The 22,801-nt window shown below is 32.1% G+C and overlaps 1 protein-coding gene across 1 annotated transcript in view; it reads right to left on the bottom strand.

The window, feature by feature from the left end:
* LOC129227383 (WD repeat-containing protein 5-like) overlaps positions 1–13,455 on the bottom strand; it is a 49,526-nt gene extending 36,071 nt beyond the window's left edge. Inside the window, exons 1-6 of the mRNA XM_054861935.1 lie at positions 13,324–13,455; positions 12,912–13,008; positions 12,453–12,526; positions 10,834–10,923; positions 4,075–4,164; positions 146–229 (exon numbers count right to left, since the gene is read on the bottom strand). Coding sequence (XP_054717910.1) covers positions 146–229; positions 4,075–4,164; positions 10,834–10,923; positions 12,453–12,526; positions 12,912–13,008; positions 13,324–13,353 — 465 coding nt within the window. The 5' untranslated portion in view covers positions 13,354–13,455. The remainder of the gene's footprint in view (positions 1–145; positions 230–4,074; positions 4,165–10,833; positions 10,924–12,452; positions 12,527–12,911; positions 13,009–13,323) is intronic.
* Between the last annotated feature and the right edge of the window lie 9,346 nt (positions 13,456–22,801).

Below are 22,801 nucleotides of genomic sequence, written 5' to 3' on the forward strand. Positions count from 1 at the left end.
GGAAGCTCAGGACTTAAAAGTGACCCAGTACGTCAACTTCAATCAGGTGAGGACAATGAGCAATTCTCAATCACTTCATGCTTGAGCACATGGCACTCATATGCGGTTGAAGGAGAGCAATTGTGTAACTAAAAAACTAACTTACAGCTGTGACACGGTCTGCATGTGTGTGCAAGGTTTTAACACACTTCCCTGTCTCAACATTCCACAATTTCACACACTCATCATCCTATTAAAAAGAAAACAACATGAGAGTTGATTCAGAAAAGCTGGATTGAATACAAAAGCAAACATTTGATAAAATTCAGTAGGTAAATATGAACTTCCAGCTAATCATTTTAAAACCAATGAAATATATATACACCATACATTTCAAAAAACTCTATTTGAAATACACTTTTTCAAACGAAATATTACACAACCAAATCTTTACCAAACAAAAACTACTTTTCTGCAAACATTCAGCAGAGGTTATATACTGTAACTGCAGTTAAAAAAAGTGTGTAATCTATGTAGTTAGATATAATTGCTATTATATCATCTGTTTGCTGTTATATCATCAATATAACAGCAAACCAGATAATAAAATACTCATTGACCAATTCATTAAGATAGTGTTTTTTCTGGGATAACATCCCCTAATCTATATATTGATGTTTGACGAACATGCAGTTAATCTTCAATATAAGGTTACTATTTTAAAGCCCCCACTCATTAGCCCCATTCACATGGACTTTTTCTACTCGGGAAAAAATTTGCTTTTAACCGCATATTCTGGTTATTTCCCGGGCAAATGTGGATCTTTCTTCCTCCTGCTTTCAACTGGAGTGATTGCGGGGGTTTAATGCAGAAAGCACTTCACGAAACGGGTTTAGAGTACAGCCGCAAACCATGCTGGGTAAAAACCACTTTCTCGGCTACAGGGTATAAGCTTGGTTCACATGTGAAAGGTGAATTTTTCTACCGGTTTTTGGTCAGATCATTTTTTTGGGAGCCGGAGCAGGGAAATGCGAGTTACAAAAGGCTCTTGTGAATGCGGCTATTGAATATGATTTCTAAGTATGGGATCATCATAATCCGACATATGGTCAGATCTTAAATACCGAAATCACTGACAAAGATCACTGTTGTGAGAATTTTCTTTAGTGTTTTCAGCACCACACCCCCAAAGCAGAATACTACTAAATTTGCAATGTATGTCGCAGAACAGATGCTTGAGCTGCAGAAGAATTCTGTTCAAAGGAGTGAGGAAAACTCACGACAAATTTTCTGAAGAAATTCTAGATTTCTGTGAAATTTCTGCAGAAACTGCAGATTTTTTGCAAATATCTTCCAACTCAAGATAAAATTTTGCACAAATTTTGCAGCTTCCTTTAAATTAGATGAAAATCTAAAATTCTTGGAAGTTACGATAATTTGACGGAAAGCTCGCGAAAAATGTTGAATTCGATTAGTCATCTGCAGGAAATTTAGATTTACTTTGAACTTAGAAATCTGCAGAATTTGTGCGAAGATCTGTCTTGAGTTTGAAGATATTAGTAGAAAATAGGCAGTTTCTGCAAAAACTTCATATTCTAAATCTGAAAAGATTCTTGATTTCTCTAGCGTTTTTGCTTTTTGGTTCCTCTTTTCCATATTTTTCCCAATCAACCTACATTCACTGCAATTTCCTTCACAAACGTATATTTTGAAAACATATCAACATTGAAACACATCCATTGCCGAAAATTGAGCGTCTTGTTTTTAGATTTTAAACCTTTTGCATCCTGAAAACATTTCAATTATTTAGAAAGTGTTGAAGTGTTATATTATTCGCTACTCTAACTCAACTCATTTTATTCATTATTATAATAATTTATTTATTCATTAAAATTATTTTAATTTCTCCTTCATGCCATGTAAAATTAACCAAAAAACTTAGTTTGACACCTAGATTCGGATTTTTATAAAATTTTGTATCTTTGCTTTTTTTATGCATTTTAGAAAGCATATGAAACATTTTTGGAGAATCTCAATCAGTTTAGGTTCTACAGAAATGCACAGCAAGAGTGAAGTTTTAAAAACTGAAAAAAAAAAAACCCCTCCTGTATTAAACTATTTTGATTTAGAGCCCCCAATTTGTGGAAAAGGTCACGTTGGTTGCTTTTGTATATAATGCTTGAAATACTTGTAGAAGAATTGAGCAATTTTGGTCAAATGATTTTATGTTGCAGAACATCAACAAGTATTCTGCTTTGGGGCATCACACTGATTCAATTCAGACTTTTCTGTGGTATACAACCTTTTACAAGTAAAAAGTTTCAATTCCTCTATATCTAGAAGGAAAAAAAAAGCATATAGACAGCATGTTGCAGTGAACAAACATGCCTGGGGCAAGTAAGATGTAGATTTTATTGTAATGGGGTGAAAAAAAGGGCTTTCCCCCACACCATTAGCTGTTATAAATGAAACTTAGAAATCATAACACTAAACATTAAACTAAACAAATGAGTTCCTTTTTCAGGGGTCTGTCCAGGATTTTTCACAGGGTCCGTTTTTTGCAAAAAATCAATTATTTTTGTGAAAAATCAATTACTTTTGTGAAAAATCAAATTCTGCAATAAATTTTTTTTTACAAAAATAAAAAATATTTTAATTGTTTACCTCTTAACAAAGGGTAATAAACATCGAAAATTCGAAAAATCAGATTCCCATAGCGGATGCAAAGAGATAGAATAAAACATGAACCATCGATTCAGCATTTAAATTTTTGACTCATAAAAGAAAATGGAATTCCTCTTTAAAAACTTAAAATAAGCGTTGTTACAAAAATAAAGGGACTTTTCATTTATTTGCATCCTAATAAAGCGAAGTTAGCTTAAAAAAAGAATAAAGTATGATTTTCATATCGAATGTAAAAAGATTGTTCTTCAAAATGTAGGCATTTAAAGAAAAAAAAAGATAAATAAAAGAGTTTATTTAAAATTAATTATCCTTCTCGGCATCGAAGAATTAAACCATATAATTTCTCCCAAAATAACAATTAAACATCGCCCCGCCAAACGCTAAGTGGCGATAAACAATCAAACATCGCACCCACCAGACGCTAAGTGGTGATAAGTTTAAAGTTGGTAACCCTATTTGAAGCGATCACATCCCCCCCCCATCCCTACTATCCTTTGCAGTTCTAAGTTCAGAAGAGTGCCTTTTTTTTCTTTTGCAATATTAGCAGCTTTTGCATAAGTTGATACCTCTAATTTAACTTTAAAAAAGGTTCCAAACATGCTGCGTTATTTTGATTTGAGATTTACTCTTCCAATAAACATTTTGCGAAAGATCCGTTTTTGTTTATCAGAATTTTGTGAAGGGTTCGTTTTGATTGGTCGGGATTTTGTGAAAGGTCCGTTTTGGTTGATCAGATTTTTGTGAAGGGTCCGTTAACGGACCCAAATTTCCTCTGGCCAGATCCCTGTTTTTATAAATTATTTTAACTGACCTAAGTACTGCACCAGTACTTTGAGCATGTTCGTATACAACTATTCCAAACTAAAATTTTCCAAAAAAATTTTAATTTCTTACTAATTTCATTAACTTTAATAAGTTTACTCAATTGAAATCTTATAACTCATTAAATTGACATGTTTGAATGCACTAACGACTGTTGTATTTATGTACGCAAACTTTTATATTGCCAAATCCATATTAATTGGCTTTAAGGTCACTTTTGCGAAGTCCTGAAGAATGACCTATATTGAGGTCCGACTGTACTATGTTTATGTATTAGAATAAAGTAAAACAATTAAAGCATTACCTTGTTTATTCATTGAAATAATCTGAATAGTTGCATTAAATGTCTAACATCATTACTGCCATCTTTACAATTTTTGGTCAAGAAGGCATTTTGATTTTTAATTTGTTAAAACATGTCAGTGGAAAAGATGCATTGTCATCTTACAATGGGCAAACATGTGCATAAAATGTTGAAACAACAAGGGTTTTTTCCAATTTTTATATTGCAAAAAAAGAATAAGTAAAAAACACAAAAGGTTACCTTTCTTTCTTCTTTTCAAATTTTTAATAGAAATTGCAACTCACCGAGCCTGAAATTATGTAACTTGATTTGGGATCAAAATTAGTACAGAAGACAACATTTTCATGTCCCTTTAGAGATTGCAGAATTTTTGCCTAGAAACAAATAACATTTAATAAATGAGATATTACTCTATTTTACTTGTCAAGTACTTAAAAAACTAGAATAATACAAAACATAATACATAAAAAAATAATTTTTGGTATCTTAGTTTGCCAAAATTAATTCTACTGAAATAAGCTGGTGTTGAAAACAACTATATTACATATTTTAGTAAATTTGAAAAAAATACAAATGTCAAGTTATAAAGTTGATGATATGAAATAAGTTTTCACCTTTCAAGTCTGAATTTTATTTTTAAAAATCACTTTCAGAGGACTTATTCAACTGGACTTTATAGACTTCAAAACTGAGTAAAAATAAAATGACTCAATGTTTAACTTTACAGCATTTAATAGACTAGATCTGCATGAACATCAAATCTATTCTGATTTTTTGACTAAATTGAAGAAAAAAAATAGCTGCTACTTATTTACATTGTAACAAAGCTAAAAAAAGCAGAGATGAGACGAAGTTGAATACTTTCAAAGGGGGAGGGGGAAATATTGGGGTACATTTTGAGGTAAATAATGTAAATCTTATTTATGTTTAAGTGTTTGTTGGGAGAAAGTTATTGTGTACAAAATTCATCAAAATCTTAATAAAATGTGAGTTAGTTGCTAAATTTGTTCAATTACTATTTATCTGCTCTCAAAAAAAGCCCTTTCAAAATTTTGTACTTTTCTCTATCTCTATTTATTTATTTATTTATTTGCTGCCATTAAGTCTTATGGCTTTTACTTCCCTCCCCCCACTTTTCCGCCTCAATCGCCGCCTCTGGTCAAAACACATCAAGAGTCATAACAGCAAACAATGGCTGCAATACACATGGTAGGTGAACCTCTCCTCTGTCTTGGGGTAAGAGATGGTACTAGTAGACCTGGTAGTTGCTGCTATACAGCATAATTTAGAAAAAAATTTCTATGAAAAGGATGTTATCCTAGATGTTATCTTTAAACGCGTTTTATTCAAAACTTGAAAATGTCCACTTACATCCCTTTGCTTCTCACTGCCTCATATGTGCAATGAACTGAGCTATATGAGAAATATCTGGAATTGAACATAAAAGGTTCGTCAATTTGCTTGGACAAAGGTTAGTTGAAAAAAAAAATCTCAGACAAACCATTTTAAACATAACTTTTAACTTCAACTAGCACTGCCCCTCCCCTCACCATTGCAGGGGGGAAAAATTGGGGTTGCAAGAAAGAAAACTTTACATAAAGAGCTAATCTTGCCTTAAACTTCGAACATAATAATTATTTATTTAAAATAGTATTGTTAAGTTTCTGAGAAGCTCCTTGTTTTCTTAATACATAATACATATTCTTAGTCTGCTTACATGTTTTGCCACTACCTGCATCTAAAGTGCTGTTTTTCTATTATGGTAATAAGTGGTTTATGTAACTTGAACCATGAAGAAATGCAGATTTTCTACAATTTAGTTAGAATGGGCATACAAACCTTGTAACAACACTCTTGTGTACTAACTTATGGGTCATTCTTCAAAAAGTTACTTTTCTGTCACAGGCCTTTTACAGTAAAACTTTTAAGGAACAATTCATTTAACAAGGCATTTTAATTTTATCAAAAATATATCTATTTAATCCTGCCAACAATTTTTTTAATAATAATTTCTATTTTAGTATATTTTGACCTCCGTGGCATGTCACACACCTTGTGTGACTGTTTATGTTGCTTAATAACTACTTTAATTAAAAGTATATACTCATTTATTATTCCTTTCCCAAGTGTCGCAAATACTAATTGTTTAAGTACATATTTTATTTTTTAATATTGTGTTTTAGTTTGTTTTATTAGGATAAGGAGTCATGTCACACAATAAATTCTCACCTACATTACCTTAACACAAAATGCCATTCCTCGTTAGCACGCAGCAGTAATGACATTAAATTTTATTTTCCATGATACAAGGGAGCCAGCCCCCTTGTCTATTTTCATCCATAAAGCAGTTGTGATATTTTTGTTGAAAAACAAGAAGATATAGATTTTGTTTTAAAAACTAAGTGTGGTTTTTGTTACTTTTCACCTCCATGAACTTGAATTTCATAGATGTCAATTAATGTAGAAAAAGAAGTGGACATGTTCTCATATGCTTAACATGTGCAGATTCTAGCAACAAAGAATAAAAAAAATATTTCCCTGAAAAATGTATCCATTGTTAATGGAAAATCCTCACCTCTGTGACAGACTTTATCAATGTCATTATTTTTGAGGTGAAAATTATTGATAAAGGGGAAATTAGTTGAGCACATGCATAATCATATCAATCTTAGGCATTCTACCAAAATTATAAATTGCTATTATATTCTCAAATTTAATATTTTTAACATAATAACATATGGTTAATTTTAACAAATTAATATAAATATAATTTTATATATAATGTAATAAAAATAGTTAATTCTAACAAATTAACTATTTTTAACACACATTTGAACAAAAATGATAGCTACTAATTAAGCCGTACTTTAATACTTTATGTATTAAGAGAGCTTAATATTAGATTCCTACTAATCATTAAAATAGCTTACACAAAGTTTGTGCAATTAACAAAATTACTTTGATATTAAATTGGCCTTGATTTTTAAACATTAAAAGTTTTTTCTTTTCTTTTTACTTTCGTGAACTAAGCATTTTTTTTTATTATGAGTAAAATAATTGGAACTTAGCTGGGCCATTGTTTATGGTTACTTCTAGTAGGTAACACTTTCATGTAAGAATGTAAAAAAAAAAACCAAAAGGTTTCAAAATTGAAAAATATTTGCGTTGAAAAATTACATTTTCTGGAGAAAGCTCCTCTAGAGACGTACTGAGTAGCACTTTGGCCGAGTACAGTGGCAGATTGATTGAAAAAATCGGCCCTGGCATTAGGAGATGTAGCGGCCCCATAGCTCTTATAGATATTAAATTTTATCTAACGATTGGGATATCACTTAAATATGAGGAAATTATGCTTAGCAACTAAATATGTTTTATTTAAACAAAATTTAACAGATAGGAACACTTCTGCGCCTTAATGATGAACAAATTGATACAATATTAGCTAAAGCTTTTTTTGGGTGAAAATTGTGATTGTAATTGTCCATTTAAATATTTTTATAATGCCCGGAACTTGATTGAATATTTCCGTAATGAAAACACTGCTTGGCTAGTATGTCCTTTTCTGCAGTCATAACAAGTAACTTAATTGCCATGTTATATGAAACTGATCTAGCGATGTTCATTCGTGAAAGACTAGGGTCGTCTTAGAACGTGATGGGTCCCTCGACACAAACATACATTTTACTGGGCCCTGTCCTAAACATTCCCTTTTTTATACTGTCATACCCTGACGACCCCCAGACTCGATGCGAGGTCAAAAACCTGGTGGGAGGGGTCAGGTATACGAGTTTGGCAGCCCCTTATTATTTTTTTCAAACGCATGTATCAATACAAAGAGAGAGAGAGAGAGAGAGAGGACTTAGCTTTATGACTTCTGGGAGTCATTTAAGTATTAGCAATATAAACTTAATGGAAAGATTAACATTGAGTCTGAAATAGGGGGTCCGGGGGGGGGAGGCTCTCCCGCGGAAAATTTTCGAAATTGTAGTCCTAAAACTCAATTTTAGACAATATTTGGTGATGTTGGGGAACGTAGGTTCAGGGTTTCTCCTACTGCAATTTTTCGGAAGTGGAAAACCAAAAACAGAATTTTAAATTATCTTCGATTATATGGTATGAAGAGCGGTTCCGGGGGCTCTCCTCTGAAATTTTTTAAAAAAATGTTAGCTCTGAAAACGCCGTTTAAGAAGATCTTTGGTGATTTTAAGTTGAGATAGATTCCAAGGCCATCCACCAGAAAATTTTCAAATTGAAGTCGTAAAAGCCTTTTTTCGGTAAAGACTAGGGCACCGGCAGTTACTCGAAAGTTAAGTTGCAAAAACGAAATTTTTGCTGATCTTCAGTGATGTTAGGAAAAAGTTTTCAGGAGGCTTACCCCGGAAAATTTTCGAAATTGAAGCACTAAGAACGAGATTTAAAACGTTCTTCATTAATGATGCCAAAAAAGAGGAGGGGACGGGGGAATTTCCTAAAAATTTTTTGATACTGTTAATTTAAAAACAGTTTTAGCCATCTTTGGGAATGTTAAAAAATGGAGAGGTTCGAGTACTTTCTTCCATCAAATTTTCGAAACTGGAATTCCATGTTATGGCAGGAGTGGATTCGACTGTTCTCTTATGAAGTTATTCAAAATTGAAGCCAAAAATTTAAATTTTCCACGATCTTCGATGATATTAGGAGGGGGGGGGGGGAGGTTCTGGGGACCGCCGAAATTCTTTCGACATTGTTTTCATCAACTTATTTTCTTTTTAAACTGAGGGGACCGAAACCGTAAGTTTGTACAGGGTATAGAATACTTTATGGCTCGTCAAAAAATGTTTGAAACTCACATTTTGGCATCCTTTGGCCTTTGATTTGATAATCTTAATAATGTAGAGTCTTTCTAGCGCCTCAATGGTATTTTAAAATTGCATTTTTTTAAATAATTTTATGGAAAAAATATTTTGTCACTTTAATTCTAATTGCTATAAACAGGGTCGCCGAGAGCAAAAGCGGATCCGGGAAAAAAATGACATAGGTCACTTTTTTCACAAGCCCCCTTCTACACCTTTCACAATTAGGGTATATTACCCTCTGCGCGAGTTCAATTCCGAGCCGGCCTCTATTCTCCAACTAAGCTGACATGACCTCACGTCGGCCGTTGTTGTAAATTGTATTTTATAGCAATTGTGAATTGTCATTTATAAATAAAAGCGTCAAAGAGACCAAAAGTATTTTAGCTTTATATAGCCACTAAGGTTTCCCTGTTTTTTTTTTTTTTTTTCAATTTATTCATTTATTTTTTATTATACCACTAAAAATGTATTGGCAGCCCCAGGGCCCGACTAGTTAAAAGTGAGGCCCTAGGTCCACATTAATTTAGAGGTCCCCTGAAGACTATGCAGTGTTTGATTAACATTTTTAATGCATGAATACGCTTTTGGAGGCATCTTTGTCTAAACACACAACTATGTATAAATCACTTTAATGTGCATTTATGAATCCCCTTTGGGCCCCCTCATAATCGTAACCAAGTAAATTCGTTACTGGCAGACTGATTAAAAATTCCCCTTTAAAGAAGTTTTTTTCCCAATTAATAAGTCATAATTTTTTATTTTTTTAAAAATATGTGTATTTTTCATATCGTTGCAATGCTATGCAGAAATGTGGGGTCCCTTAAAAACATGGGGCCCCAGGCCTAGGCCTAGTCAGCCTGTGTGGTAATCAGGCCCTAGGCAGCCCCATTTCAGAACCCCCCCCCCCCCCCCCCCCCGCCTCTTGGTGATGGCCCTGCCCCCTCCATCCGCAAGCTTTTGCCCATGCCTAAAGAGGAGCTGAGGCTGAGTTTTGGGAATTTGCGTTATTCTAAACACATGCGTGCAAAATTTACATTTTGCTGTCAGTAGACATGCCCGAAAGACTTTGCTGTTAGTTGATCGGCCTGAAGCATGACCGGCCCACCGGGCAAATGCCCGGTTGCCCGCCGGCTGTATCCGCCACTAGCCGAGTAATCAGCCTTTCACTACTCAGCCGAGTACCGAGTTACCGAGTATCAATTATGTTTTAAGTAGAACCATCGGTGCAGATGTGATGAATTTTGAACACATTGAAATACTAGTATAGACCTCCATGTCCATTAATAGTTTTTAAAACAAAATTCTAGTAGAAATTTAATTAATCATTACTTAAAAATTTTTATTTATGTCAAAAAAGTTTACAAAAAAGCTATTTTTAAAATTAAAAGTAAACAAATAAATGAAAGGTATGACTAATCAAGTTGGAATTAAAACAAATTATATCAATCTATTATAGTGCTAGTCGGCCAAACATAAATAATTTTTAAAACCAAATAAACAATGTTAAAAGCACAAATGTGCAGGAACACTGCTGACATGTGTTTCTGCATTACAAGGAACGTCGTTTTCAGTGCATAAAATGAGAGCTAATGAATGTAAAATCCAACAAAAAAAAAAAAAAAAATCCGACTTTTGTCGAATGTCTTTAAATCCATGAGTTCACATTTTATGCATTTTAAAAGACATTCCTTGTAAGCCAAAACACATGCATGCTGTGTTCCTGCACATTTTATTATTTTAACATTGTTTTATTTGTTTCTATTTTTTAAATGAAGGTATTTTTATCTTTTTTATAAATAATTTTGGTTTGAAGCAAAATTCCATTTAATAATATAAAATATTTTTGTCCCATTTTTAATAAGTTTAATCAACATTGTGGACATTAAAATAAAGATTTACTCCATTGAATGATAACAAACTTCATTATTCTCAAAATTAAAATTGGACTTGTGAATTTGAATTGTAAATGACTGCAGCATATCATATGCTTGCACTTTAAAATCTGTCTTGAACAGCATTCAATTTTTTACAACTACTCGGTATTGGCAGAGTACCTGGTCAAAATCTGGCCGAGTACCGAGTGCTCAGCAAATTGGCAGAGTACCGAGTAGTTACCGAGCACTTGGTATGTCTCTACTCCTTATGTATCTAAGTCTTTGCACTTTTATTTCAAACAATATTTTTGCAATAAAAGTACTTAATACTTACAGAAGCAGTATCCCAGATTATAAGACTTTTGTCGTCTGAAGCACTGACCAAGAGATGACTGTCATTTGACCAAGCAATATCTGATATTCCCTGTTGATGAATATAAAAAAATACAAGGAATGTAAAAAACCAAATCCGGTTTGATTTTAAATTCTTAATAACTAAAAAGTGCATTAGCATTTAAAAGTAACATGCAGAAAGATAAGAATTCAAACATGTTCTAAACTATACAGGGTTAGTAGAAACCACCCATTACGATGCTGCAAGGTTAGGTTTACCCTAAATATAGATAAAAAAATTACAATGTATCTATAAAGTTAAAAATCACTTTGTTAATATGTATTAGCATTGAACTAGAGTAACAATAAATTTCAATTATTTACACTATACAGTTATATCCCATTAACAGACTTACATAAAATGCAAAACTGTTTGCGAACTCAAAACATTTCTTTAAATTTTTGTGGAAAAAAAAAAAAAAAGCTGTGCACTTGTCATCCTAAATTAACTAATAGCAAAAATGTTGTCTTACGCAAGTTAAATGCCACCATGAGATTAGCATGATAGCTAAAACATAAGTTAATAAAAAAAATTAGTTTCATAAATATAACCACACGACCAGCTAAATCAAGAAAAATAAAGTAAATTAATAATAAATATAAGGTCTTCAAAAGTGTCTGCAACTCTGCGAATGCCATTTTCAAGTTTGATAATATTATCTGGGTCTGCTCATTAATAGCAAATTGATGGATGTAATACATTAGCTTCAATTCTAATTACCATTTTTCTGTTACAGTTGGCTGTATGTTTAACGAGTTTCAAGGGACCATAAAAAATCGTCGTTAAGTAGAAAGCGTCCTTAAATATAATGCTTTTAACACTATAGTGAACCATCTGAGACCGTGAAAAACTGTCGATAAACAGAGAGCCAACTGTAGTTGTTTAAATTTTTGTGACAAAAATATTTAGTTCCTCCAACTTCTCTATTAATGTGTGTGACTGTATTTGTATCTCTCTCAGAAGTCAATAAGGTCCAGTTTAGCTTGATAATTTTCGATTGTTGTACATTTTAATGGATGAAAAGCTGTGAGCTTACGGATGTAAAGACGATCAACAAAAGCAAATATCTGGCATTAATTTTGCATTTAAAAAAAGGTTTTACGGCAACCGTGAAACATGTTTCTGTAAACTTTTTCGTTTCATCAGTTTGCTATTCTTTTACTTTTTAGTACAAACATTTCTCAAGGGAATATTTTTTATCGGCTGAGATTGATTGACAAAATAAAAAGCATGCCATAAGTCAAAGCATTATTAAAAAAAAAGACTTTTAAGATCCATGAATAAGAAATAAGGCCTCGAGGAAGCTCGGGAGTCCTGTAGAAAGTCGGAAATTTTAAACATAAGTGTGGATTTGAAAATCTTAAAAGATTGACCTGCTTGTTCTGCCATGTCTGCAGAAATGTAGCAAATTGTCCCCCAGAACAACAGTAAGATATCTTACTGTTGCTCTGAGGCATAGTAAGATATCTTACTGTTGCTCTGAGGCGACAATATATCAATATAAATCAGTAATTTGATCAAAATCATAGTTAGCATACACACTTGAAATTGTAAGTTACCAATTTATGTCCTAAAAGATTCTTTTCTAAAATTCCCTCATTAACACTCCATATCTTGACAGTTTTGTCATATGCTAGAAGGGAAAATAAGGACAGTTAAATTAAGTATTTGGAACAATATAGACACAAAATCAGTCAAAATAAACTAATATACAAATAATATTTTTGCATGCATTTACAAATCATAGAAAGCTAAATGAGCAACTTGTACGACATTGAATGACATGCAATCAATCCAGATTTTAGTAAATTGAGCCTAATTTTATGCCAGCGAAACCTTAGTTCAATTGTTGGAATTAAATATAAAATGTAAACGAATAACTGTATGCATTGATAAAAGAGAGGAAAAAAAAAAAAGATTTTCGTGTGTAAAATTGATTGTTCTTTCTAAACAGAAAAAAAACCTCTCAAAACTTTTAAAACACTGCACCAAATCAAAGAAATAAACGATCCACTTACATGAACTTGCCAGCCATTCACCACAAGGACTAAATTTTATGGATGATACAGCATTGATGTGTCCTTTCAATGTAAAGTCTAGTCTATAATTAGGAGACTGAAACAGAAATTTCAATTTTATTAAGCTGAGATATGCAGAACAAACTACTACATCACATGCAACTGTACTAAAGACTTCATATCATTTGTTTCCAAGTTTTGACACTGTATTAATAGAGATATAAAAGCATTTCTTTCTCTCTGTACAGATATAACTGCAAAACTATGCGTTATAGGCTTATGAAAAGGTAGTTATATTACATTTTTCTATCGTTTAGTAAGTTTTTAGTAAGAAATTAGTTTCGGTTTACTACCATGCCGGCCGCACGTTTTAAGTACATAAAGTTACATTGATACAAAGAATGATTACTACCTGCTGACTAGTCCCAACGATTCTTGACATTATTTTCTCCACTTATAATGATGTTTTAATAAGAGGTTTTTCTTTTCCCTCCACGTTTTTCTCAATACGACACACGTTTCTGTCGAAAGTGTGTTGTCAAAATTACTTCACTTCCCATCTATACTTCGGTCATTTTTTTTTTTTATAAAGGAGGTAGGTCAATAAAGAAATAGCCATCGATGAAATTTAACAAACGCATTAAATTATGTTGAAAAAATTAGTATTTATGTCATAAATAAAACTTATTTTCTAATAATATTTTATTTAAACTTTGCATGTTTCTAAAAGTTTGCAGTTTACAGTTAATAATTTTTATATAAATACCGTGCATCGTGCATATCATGATGTTTTGTAAACATTTCAGAAACGAAGTGGCTATTGCGCCTTAAATTTTAAGGTACAATAGCACTCGCTATTGCGCCTGTATCGCATATATACATGTTTTATCGTATCGTAATCGATATGTATGACGTCGTAGAACCATTTTGAAAGTTCTTGACTGTTGGACGTATGTATGTAGCGTGTGTGCAATTAATTAAATAAAGAGTATTACTTATCCAAAATTTCATTTAAGTTCGAGCTGCAAAGAAGATTGTGAATCGGGGTCAATTCACAATTCGATTGAAAGAGAAATTTGAAGTATGTAGGTAATAGTTTAAATTTTTTTTTGTTTGTTTGTTGCCGGTAACATCACATTCGTTCCTGAATGTGAATATTGCTATGTAATTTTTAAGTAAACATACAGTTTACGTGTTATTTTTACTATGATGAACAAGTACCTTAGTTTTCTGCACGTTAAGGGCATTTTTATCATGTTTTTAATAACTTGTTGTGGTGTGTTTGTTGCTGTGGAATTTTGTAATTGATTTTTAACCTGCCCTCCGATGAGCTAGAGACTTAAAATTTAGAATTTTTTTCCCGTATTTGTATCACTAGGCATTTTCCAGAGTGTTCGAAAGTTAACAGCCATAAATTGCATGAACAAGCTCTCTTCCATTAATGTTTTGTGTTCATATCTTTGTAAAGTCCATAAAAATTTACATGTCGGATATTTCGTAATTTATGTGATGATAATACGAACGCTTCAAATTTTTATTTTAAAGTGGGGTACTAAGCGATTTTTAAAGGTTTAATGTAAACACATTAAAAAAAATTTTGCGTGCATTGATCTTATCTTGCTTGTACATATAAATGTAGAAAAAACTAAATTATTTTGAGGGTTACATTGTTGTTTATAGAGCAATTTATTGTTTAAGCTAATTTTGTCGACTGCATAATTTCACTGGACTCTTAGTCAATCCGATGTCTCTGTCATTGTCTGATAAAAGTCTATTTAAAATGGATTGAAACAATTTGGACACTGTACGAAATAAAATAAAGTTCTAATACACCATGTTTAAAGTTAACTTAAAAGTAAAATATATTTCTCAAAGCTTCTTGCAAATACAAAGTCCCATACAAGTTTAATGAATCCGTTTCATTTGAGTAAAATTACCAAATTAAAGACTGGCAAGATATTTTATATTTTTTAGAATAAATTTATTTATGCAGTAATCTTTGTTAAAATACTGATACTTGTTGGCTGAATTATTAATTGTAAAACTGAAATCCATTCCTTTTATTCAGATTCTTAACTTCCTGAGTGATAAAACAGTTTCGAGCAGTCATTTTTCATGCTTGCTTCTGCTATTTAGAGGAATTATGTAATTCTGAAATTTTCAAATTAACTAATTGAATCACCAACTTTTAAAAGATCCATCAATCATGCTTTTAATGCTTGAATTACTTTCTGACTTTCAGACAAATAATTTGCACAAATAATTTTCATGGTTTAAGGATAATTACTGAATTTTTAAATAAAAGTGCACAGTTAATTTTTAAATAAAAGTGCAAAGTTAAAAATATTTGTGCACAACAAGTAGCAACAACAAATGCTCCATTTTAAAGTTTGCTTATATGTCAAGGATTTTTCATGCTTGGTATTTGTTTTTATTCTTGAGATTTGTTTTCCTGTATGCAGAAAGATGTCCAATTTGTTTAAATTTATTTTAGTACTACTTTTTGATGCTTTTCTATATTGTTTGTCTGTGTAATTAGAGTTTATTCCTGGACTGTTATGAAACTTGGTACTCAACTTGAAATGGTTTTGTATCGTGCTATATTTTGAGAAATTTTCCTGTAATAAGCAGGCAATGCATTCAATTCTTGAATAATTTTCGTTTTAATGTGTCGTTAATTCTATTCTTACTCTATTATGAAGCAATCATAGCTAAGCAATTTTTTTATCATAGATGATTACACCTCGGTGTAAGTGACAACAAAAAAACTTATCGATAATAAGCTATTGCTAACAGCTAGTTTACATTTGAACCTATTTCAATTCCAAACATGTTGAGAAACAAAATATATTAATTATTATCTGAATAGGTTGAATACATATTCCGAACTATCCATTAGCATTGTAATAGGGTTGTATTTAGATTTTACATTAAGTTTTTTCTCCCCTATAAAGTTGTAATGCACCATGTTTATATTGAACTGAAAAGTAATAAATGATTTCCCTAAGCTTCTTGCAGATATAAAGTCCCTTACAGTTTCAGTATTTCTTACTAATTGTCTGGAAAATTTGCAATTGTGAGTTTTTGATGACTATAAAAATAATTACCAGTATTAAAAAAAAAACCATGATGCACATGTTCTACATAACAATAATTATAAATGAGAAAGCTTAAATCTCCGACTAATTACCAAGCAATAAAAGTGATTTTTAAGTTATAATTGCATCAATTGTCTAATGCTTGTGCCCTTTATTTTTCCTTTCAAAGCTTCAAGTGTTTTGATTACTATTATAAACTCACAATCACTAAGTTTTCACAGTCTGTTGCAAATTCTGAAATTTTATTGTGTTTTGAATATGCATTAAATTTGAAGGAATTTTTTTATTTTTTTAGTTTGTTTCAACATTATGGTTTATTTTTTTTATTCCATCAAATCTTAAATTTTTTATTCTACATGTTGTTAACTTGTTTCAAAAAAAGAATATTGAAATTCAATGTTCTACGAGTGATAGTACATAGTTTATTACTATGTAATCAGTGTGTAACTCACTGCTCGTACAGGAGGAGGTCGCCAAATCCCCCTAATGAATCCTCACCCTGTACAAAGAGGTATGCAAATTGTTCATTTCTCTCAAACTTTTAAACATTACTATCTACGTCACCCGGCTTTGCACGGTCCACCTTGAAAATTATTTATGTCAAGTGACGTGTGTTCAACAATCAGGCTTGAAAAAAAAAATCAGTAAAATTTTGTGGCACATTTCAGAAAAAAAGCAAAAGGTAAACATTTTAAATCCCTCGATTACACGAGAAGCCTTTAAAACAAAACCCAGAATTTTATTTGTTCATATTGGAGACAAAAAAATAGTAATAGATCTTTCGTCTTGATGATTTTCTTCACGCTATAAATTTTAATAAAAGCATTGTGACGGAAAGTTGAGATGAAGCACTAAATAATAATTTGAATGAAGGAAGAATTTTGTTGAAGTATTTCTGGTGCCAATTTCAAAAAAGAATGAATTTTTGTCAGCCTTTTAAAAATTACTTTTATGATACTAATTATTTAACTACTGCGTTTTTTTATCTACTCCATAACTAAGACAAACTAGTTTTTATCGATGATATTAACGCAAAAGTTAGTGCATTTCAAATTTTTGCCACTGGTCAGGTCTCTATCTTTTTTTTAAAAATCTAGGTCTCCAAAACGGGAAATTTCGGTGTTGTGAAGCTGTGTTGAGGAACAATGGGACAGCATACTGCCATGCTAAGCGCAAACGTCGTATCAGCAGCTGAGTATGTTACTGGACATTTTCAAGTGTTGAGTAAAAAGCGTTTAGAAATAATTGCCTAGGTAGGCTTCCATTGATTTTTTTCTAAATCATACTGTACATCAGCATCTACCACGGCTGCTAGTACAATCTCTTACCCCAAGACAGAGGAGATGTTGTACTGGTTATCGCCAAATTTTAATTTTGCCACTTACATCCCTTTTGCTTCTCACTGCCTCAAATTACCATAAAATATTGTATTTAGGTGAAATGTGTGACACAGAACCACCCGATGATAGTAAGTCAAAATTTGACAAAAACTGCAGACGGGGCATTCCACTGTATTTTTGACATTATGTAGAGTTCTTAACGTGACCTTATTTTAATTTGAGCTGGTGTGTTGGTTGGAAAAGATCAAAATAAAATAATATGCTAATCAAACAGTAAATTAAAAAGTTATGGCAAAAAAAGGTCACGTTACGAACTCTACATAAATGTCAAAATTACCGTGGAATATCCCAGACACGATTTCAGTGTCTAGCACAACTAATTATAAAGTAGTTAATTTAATAAATAGCAATATGAGAAAAGGTATGCCATCTGCTTTAATTAGACCATGTACTTTTCATGATGATTCTAATAATTTACAACTAATGTAATATTCAGTAAATTACCGCTCATTAGCCAGGGCTAAAGCAGAAATACATGAAATACACCGCCAGCTCAGTCATTTCCAGCCGAAAATGACTGAGCTGACGGTGTATTTCATGTAATGTAATAATGTAAGACTCTAGTAATTTACTTCCTCTTCTTTTCCAATGTTTAATCAAATGCCATTGTATAATTGAACTTGACATAAATGATATTGGTTTTATCTCACTTTGCAACAGAAATAAGGATATTGGAACTCCTATCTAATGTGGAACTAATGGGAGCAACACCATGGCCTTCACTGGACCATCAGATGGAGTGTTTCATCTCTCGCATTTTTCATCTGTACTTGTATCAGGCAATGCCTCTGGTAAGGGGGATTGACTAGGCTGTACCCACCAGCCAGCAACTCCTAAACTTGAAGCAAAATTGCCTTTCAATCAGAAGATATGGACCTTCCACCACCCATCCAGCCAACAATTGCCTATACTTGAGTGCAAGCTTACTTGACAATGGAGAAATAAGCTGATGCCAAGGGAAAAAATAGTTCCTGGCGATGTGTCCGACATTTGGGTGAAATTCTGCACTTCACTTTAAAAATCGGATTAGTTAGTTAAACACACACATAAGTAACCCTTTTTCTTGTCATAATTTCTGTCAATCGTTGAATATTATCAATTTTACCAGCTGTATAGTATGCAGGAGGGAGATTTGGTTTCATATTCAACACCAAATCCTCTGTTGCTTTTTTTCAGTTTGATGTGCTCCTGACTGTAGTGCAGCCTTTTGAAAAATGATGAATGGACCAGGCCTTGATTTGTGTACCTGCGGGAGGTGGGAAAATTCGTAATGGGCCCAATGGCTCAAGAAATTTTTAAAAACTAGCACTAAGACTTAATAATGTTGCAAATATACACTGCTAGCCCAAATTTTGGGAGGGGCCCAAAATTTATAGGTCCGGGCCTTCGAATTGACTACTCCTATGACAAAATAAAGAAACAATTTCATTTTCTACAGTGACACTATTTTCTCATAATTAAGCCAAGGGAGACAATTTTGCTTTGATCATATTTGAAAACTGTTGTTGAAAATAAAATATATCAGTATGTTTTTTCTATAGTGACATCATTTACTTAGTATTAAATAGATAGCATTTACTTTCACACATATTTTGAAATTGAACTATTTTTGAAGCATGGTAATAAGTTAGTAAAGGATTACTGTGGAAGGCCTCCTAGCTGGAGGCGGCTAAAGAAGAACAGAAGGCGTTAATTTCATCTGGTGAAGTGCAATCTGAAGCATTAGCATAGGTTTAAGTCGTTACAAATGCAAGAAACATGCTACATTAAAAACCGAACAAGAAAGAATTTTTAAAAAACCTCTCAAATTTCTAAAATTAATTTGAATTCAAATTATGTTTTTTGAAATCACGAGCTGCGACAGGACCCTACTCATTGGTTACTACCCCACTCTCTTGTTTTTAGAAACGGTTCCTGTCCCTCCTCTTAGGCGGTTACGTGTGTATAGTTGGATATGTGTAGGCTTGTGTGTATGCATAGGAGCTGTGTGTATGCATGTGGCATGCGTGTATAAGCGTGCGTGCGTGTGTGTAGGACATGGACGCCACCGACCAGGAGCAGCAGCTACCGGGAGGAGTCGCGCCTGCAGAGGATGGTGGGTCTAAACATCAAGGACGGTCAAATGAAAACAATTAGCAATCGTGATTGTACTGAAAAAAACCTTAAAAGGTGATAAATATTTCAAAAGTGAAAACTCTTGATTCTCTGGAATGAAATTCAGTTATAAATGAACTGACACAAAATTGTAAGGAGTTCAACATAACTAACATGAGCTAACACAAGCTATGACATAAAAAATTCGTTTCCATTCTGAAACCAATAATATAGAAGAAATTACCAGCAATCGCTACTATTTTTAATCAAGCTAATTCCAAAAATTTTCTTTAAATTAAATTGAGATAGTGAAGCCAAGGATGGACAGCTTTATCCACTTTTTAATTTGAACGTAAGCTCGTCCCCTCCCTATTTTTTGAGTTTTAACAATTTTTATATTTGTATATGTGACTTTCTATCTTTTCCTTCCCGTATAACACTATACTGGTATGATAAGACATTGCTATGATTAAGAACTGGTTCCCACCCTAGGGCAGGGTTGGGTTTTGGACTGTCCAAAACTGGTTTAGGACAGGACAGGTGGTTTTTACTGTCCAAAAAGGTCCGAAACTGTCCAAAACTATGCTAAAGCTAAAGGGGTGTAATCTAATCAATTTGTATTTACTACAATATTCGTAATGCATAAATATAAATATTAATGAGGTTTATTATATATATAACGAGTATTTGATATTACTTTTCTCCAAAATGTTCATTTAAATATATTTTACTTAAAATAAAATGTCAATAGCTCTATCACATAAAAACTTTCTTTTGTAACAGTTGGTAGAGTCATGAAAGGAAATTTACATTTCTACCAAGACAACTAATTTCAGTTACATTTATAACTCAAAGGAATGTTATTAAATGTACAATATTTTTTTAAAAACTTCATTTTTTTAATGGTTTTTGCAAATAAATTTCGCATGATGTTTTAATGAAAATTATTTTTTAAATCATAGCTTAAGGAACAAGAAATTAATGATTAAACACAACTTATATTTTAAAACTTGTGCTATTCTTTTTTTAGTTCATTATTTTAATATAATGCATTCTGTATTTACAAAAAATTGTCATTTATTGCGTATAAGTCAATTATTGCACTATATTTTTAAAACTTTCTTTCAACACATGCATAAATGTCGAAAAATTTGGTTTATGGAAACAAAAAAAAAGAGAAACTCATGCATACAAAAATTGAAATATTTAATGAAGAATTTAATTTCTACGTAACTAGATTAAAATCTGCTGTATATATAAGCTATATATGTATTTATGCTTGAATGTTCACATTATATATATCTTAATATATAAAAATCAATGTCCTGAGATAACATATATACATATATATATATATATATATCAACGCACAACCGAAACCGCTGAAGCTTTAGACTTGAAATTTGGCAGGCATGTCCGCATGATTACGAAAGTAACCACTAAGAAAGGATTTTTCGAAATCTCAATTAGTTCGGGAGAAATCAATTAAAACCCCTTAATTTCTGCGAAATTAAAAACCTGTCATTGAAATTTAAATTCCTTATTTTCGAAGGCTTTCCTCCATTCAAATCATAATTCAGTACTTCATCTCAACTTTTGGTCGATAGCGAACTATAAATTTGATATTGTTTTTGTTTCTCACGTGATTCTTCGAGGCTTTTCTCAAGTCAAATCATAATGTTTCTGTCTTTTGCTTTTATTTTTTCAAAACTAGAAACGAAGTTTTTAAGAACATCATCACAGGCGAACTATCCTTTTGAATTTAGAAGAATGCAGTTTCCTGTTAAAGTTTGCTTTGCAATAACCATTAACAAGTCACAAGGACAGACTTTAAAAGTAGCAGGGATCTATTTAAGAGAAGACTTTTTTTTCACACGACCAATGTTATGTAGCTTGCTCCAAAGCCAGTTCATCAAGCAGTTTAATAATTTTAGCACCAGAAAAAACTAAAAATGTTGTATACAAAGAAGTTTTAGCTTAAACATATGTATAACAATAAAATGTGGATGGCCTGTGTTTGCAAAGATAATCAATACTTTAAAAGGATCATTAATAACAGTTAAAGATCGGTTCAGGACAAGGGCATATATATATAAGGAGTCCAGGGTCCCCGGGATCCTCCCCAAATTAGAAAAAGTTATAGGTAATAAGTAATTATTATAGGGGATTTTCGAAACTAGGCGCACCAAGCACTGTTAACCCCTGCTAATTCCATTACCCGAGCAATGCCGGGTAGGGAATGCTAGTTAAATAATAATGATTTAAAAAAAAAAAACAATTTTAGAACATTTTGTTCTGTTTTTGATATTTTCTCACAGAATATGGTTTTTCAAAAAATAGTTTTGGACACAAGTATTTTGAACCGGATGGTAACAACCTTGCCAACCCGGTTTTCATTTGCACACATGCACACGCATAAGTAAATTTGGTTACCATTATCAAATAATATTAATGATAATAATAATAATAAATAAATAACTAAATAAATAAAAAAATAAACTCATGCATACAAATTTAATTGAAATCAAGAATTCAACTTCTGTAACTAGATTAAAATCAGCGGCATAAATAAGTTGTATGTTCACATTGAATAAATGTTCAACATAAAACTTTACTTTGATGCACTTGATTCTGCTTTTGATTTCTTCTCACAAAATACAATTTCTCTAAAAATATAGTTTTGGACACTTTCGGACAATTCTGGACACAAGGGTTTTGGACAAGACGGTAAAAACCAGGGTTTTTACCATAGTGTCCAAAACCTTGCCAACCCTGCCCTAGGGTGATCACCCCCAAAGGTGTAATTTGGTGCTTCAATCAGTCGAGAAATACGTGATAGGCGATAGGAGAGGAGGGCGATTAGTATTTAAAAGACAAGATAATAATGCCAACTAATATCGAAATTTAAAACGTTTGTAAAACTGATTGTTAAGGAGTTCAGACAAAGAATCACCAGCAAAAAAGAAACAGAGTAAAGTTCGAGAGCTTCCTCCTCACATCTTGGTTGAAACTTTAGATATTATTTCATCATTCATCCCAAAGTTTGAATTTCTACACGTTTTTTTTTTTTTTTTTTTCATTTTAAGTATCTGTTTTTATTCTTATTCCCCCAGATTCCAATTTAAAAAGAATATAACTTTATAAAAAATGTATTTCTGTTTCTGAAAAGTACTTCATTTTCTTGGAGAAGTATTCCCCTTCAAATACTTGAGTTCTGTTTAGGAAACGAAAAAAAGCGCTAAAAAAGGGTTATTTTTACTTAATTATTACTAATTTTTTTATTACTAATTTTTTACCT

The sequence above is a fragment of the Uloborus diversus genome, chromosome 8 (genome assembly GCF_026930045.1).
Source record: "Uloborus diversus isolate 005 chromosome 8, Udiv.v.3.1, whole genome shotgun sequence".
NCBI lineage: Eukaryota > Metazoa > Arthropoda > Arachnida > Araneae > Uloboridae > Uloborus > Uloborus diversus.